We start from the raw sequence: 3,552 nt of genomic DNA on the forward strand, positions 1-3,552 counted from the left end.
CAGGCTGGCATCCGTTAGAACTTATCCTTTCAAAATATCGCGATAAATTCCGTTGTCGCCGAGACATTCTCCCTCGTTTCTTTCCATAAACGAACAATAAATTTCAGTTTGGATCTCCCAAGATCCACGCCCTTACGTGGCAGCCGCGTGGTAGTTATCTGGCCGTACACAAAGTAACCTTCAACTGGCCAATACCGGTTGACATCATCCCTATTAACCAAGTCGGTTAACCGGTTCTATCAGTTACCCTAACCCTTAGCTTTATAAACCCTCCTCTCCCCTTTTCTTCTTCCCCAAATCACTCAACCGCCCCGCCGGTCCCTCTCCTCTCCTCTCCTCTCCCTCCGACGCACACGACGGTCTTTCTTTACACCTCTCTCTATCTCTCTATTTATAAGATTTCACCGAAGAATCGAATCAGCGATGGCGTCTATGCAGGCGGACATCGATCGGGTGAAAGGTCCATGGAGTCCTGAGGAAGACGAGTTGCTGCGAATGCTAGTGAAGAATCAAGGCGCTCGGAACTGGTCGCTTATCAGTCAGTCGATTAACGGCCGGTCAGGTAAATCCTGCCGTCTGCGGTGGTTTAATCAGCTCTGTCCTGGCGTGGAGCGCTGCGCTTTCACGGCAGAGGAGGACGAAATCATCGTAGAAGCCCACGGAAAGTACGGAAACAAGTGGGCGACGATTGCTAGGCTTCTGAATGGACGAACAGACAATGCGATCAAGAATCACTGGAATTCGACATTGAAACGCAAGTTCAGTTCAATTACGGAGAAGAAAACTGACTGTACGAGTCAAGGATCGACGGTTTCGGTTTTGAATCAGTGTTTGAGTCCGTCCGAATCCGAAACGAGCGATTCGATTCCGAGTACGGAGATGGAACCGTCGACTCGGTTAACTCTGTGTCTTCCAGGAACAGATCAGTTATCGCCGGTGCGGCGGCAGCAGAGTATTTCATCGGAGGATAGGATGGAAGAGAGAGAGAGACAGAAACGGGCGTGTTTTGGTGAGGAATTCATGAGTGTGATGCAGAAGATGATTAAAGAAGAGGTGAGGAATTACATGGCGGAATATGAAGAATTAATTAGGAAAACAGGGTAAAGGAATTAAGGAATGAGGAAGAAGAAGAAGAAGAAGAAGAAGAAGAAGAAGAAATTAATTAGGATTGAAGTGAAGAAGAAGAAGAAGAAGAAATTAATTAGGGTTGAAGTGAAGAAGAAGAAGAAGAAGAAGAAACAGGTTGTTTTTGGTATTTGCTTCCTCTGTTTTTTGAGCTGCTTCTGTTTTATACACATTGGACTCAAAAACTCCATTGTTACAGTTTCTTTCCTTTTCTCCCTTTGTTTTGAATTTGTTTCCAACAGGATTTTCAGGGGAGGTAAATGCATAGTTCAACAAAATCTTCATTGGATTCACTTTAAAATAGGCACTTTTTCTTCAATTTTGGTAGGAAATTTTTTTATCCTTTTCTCATTTTATTAAATTTATTGATACCATAAATTTTAGAAATTGAAGAAACAATATTTGTTATACATGGTGCATATTTTCACTTGTGTGGTGATTTTTTTTTTTTTTTTTTAAAAAAGGAAGTTCCAGCTTCACTATGGGACATAGTTTGTTACCTTATAATGCTTATTTAGCTTCCATTCTTATAGTTGTTTTCAAGTCATTATTGTTACTTTAGTAAATGCCCTATTTGTTTTTATACAACAATTTGGAAAACATATCAATGTGGGAATCACTTTGGCTATACATTCTCCAAACACATAATTTAGAAAAGTCCTGTTTACTGAACATTTGAAAATTAAATTCATAATTCTATGTTCTCTATTTTTTTATCAATCCAAAATTTCAAATTTAAAAAAAAAAATTATATTTTTTTAAATCCGCAAGTGTTGGCCGACATAGGTCGCCGGAAATGGGCAGAGGCCGTCACCAGAGGTGGTGGATGTTGGCTAGAGTGGTGATTGGCTTTGACCCGAGCTTGTAGCCATTTGTACTCGTAATTCTTTCTTTTTTAAAGTTAGGCTAGAGAAAAAAAAATTGTTTTTTTTAGAGTCATTTTTATTTGAATTTTTTTATTAAAAAAGTAAAAAAATATATATTTTTGGTCTTTTAACTTTTATGGAAGTAAAGTTTTAATCTCTATATTTTTAATTTTATAATAATTTAATTTCTTAGGTAACAATTTAGTTTCCCGTGCTATAAAAATTGTCAAAATTAGATGTTATTTTAGTTATTTTATGATGTAGATTTTACATTTTATAAAAATATTGAATCTCAAATTAGTTTATCAATTTATTTATACAAGAATCTTATTAAATGTTAACATTAATTTTGGTAATAAGGATTAAATGATTATAAATTTTGAAATATAAAGATTAAATTATTATATAATAAAATTTAGGGATTAAATTGTTATAAAATTGAAAGTTGAGGATTAAATTGTTACAAATTAAAGTTTAAAAATTAAATTATTACTTTTACGAAAGTTTAAGGGATTAGAAGTGATTTTTAACGAGTTAGGGTTCTTAAATAATATTGATGCATATTTTCAAAATTAAATAGTTTGATAAGTCAAATTGAATACATTTTGAAGTTTTGTTTAAAATAATTTATTTTATAAAGTAATAAGTTAAATAGTTATCCAATGAGTTTTAATTATAGAAGTGATATATTATTTAATGGAAGGAATTTCACATTATTTTTTGATGTCTGTTATAAATAATAAACACACATATATATATATATATTATGTTGTGAGATTGAGGAATACACTGATATGAAATATAATATTAAATAAATATAATACAATAATAATATATATTAACTAAAATTATGAAAAATTAATAATATAAAAATTCAGTGAAAATTTGAAGTGGATTTCTACCGATATGTAAAATTTTTATGGATATGCAAAGTGGTAGGGTGTGGTCTTTACATAGACACCAGACATGAATATGGACAAGGAAAAAGAGTATATATATGGCATCTCAATGTTGTGTACCAATCTTTTAGAAGTTGTAGTTGGTAATGTTTTTGTAAATAAGTTTGTCGAACAAATTCATCATAGGAAGTGGTCGTTATGATTTGTTACATCGATCGCCATGATATAGAAATTCTTCCACATGTGAACAAATAACTTGTTTGAGATCTAGCTTTGTGTGGATCAAATAAGTATTTATTTGAATAAAACAAAATTGTTCCTTGGAGACGGAGTATATGTTTAATTTCTAACAAATTTGCTGAAAATGCAAGCTAAAACGAAGACGATATGACTGGAATATTATTTTATGTTTGTGTCTAACGGCTAGTTTTTTACACATGGTATGTTTTTTATTTTTGGATTGACTTTAAAGAGAATGAATTTAAAAAGAAAATGAATTAAAAGGAAAATAAATTTAATATTATTTTATGTTTGTGTCTAATGGCTAGTTTTTTACACATGGTATGTTTTTTATTTTTTGGATTAATTTTAAAAAGAAAATAAATTTCAAAAGAAAAGAAATTTAATATTATATTATGTTTGTATACTAGTTTAGTTTAAAA

At 32.3% G+C, this 3,552-nt stretch overlaps 1 protein-coding gene across 1 annotated transcript; it reads left to right on the plus strand.

Annotated features, from left to right (window-relative positions):
* Positions 1-278: 278 nt before the first annotated feature.
* On the plus strand, positions 279-1,966 carry LOC120087232 (transcription factor MYB73-like). Its single transcript, XM_039044149.1, has one exon. The coding sequence runs from the start codon at positions 424-426 to the stop codon at positions 1,102-1,104; it is 681 nt and encodes a 226-aa protein (XP_038900077.1). The 5' UTR covers positions 279-423; the 3' UTR covers positions 1,105-1,966.
* The last annotated feature ends 1,586 nt before the right edge of the window (positions 1,967-3,552 follow it).

Source organism: Benincasa hispida, chromosome 1 (assembly GCF_009727055.1).
Source record: "Benincasa hispida cultivar B227 chromosome 1, ASM972705v1, whole genome shotgun sequence".
In the NCBI taxonomy this organism is placed as follows: domain Eukaryota; kingdom Viridiplantae; phylum Streptophyta; class Magnoliopsida; order Cucurbitales; family Cucurbitaceae; genus Benincasa; species Benincasa hispida.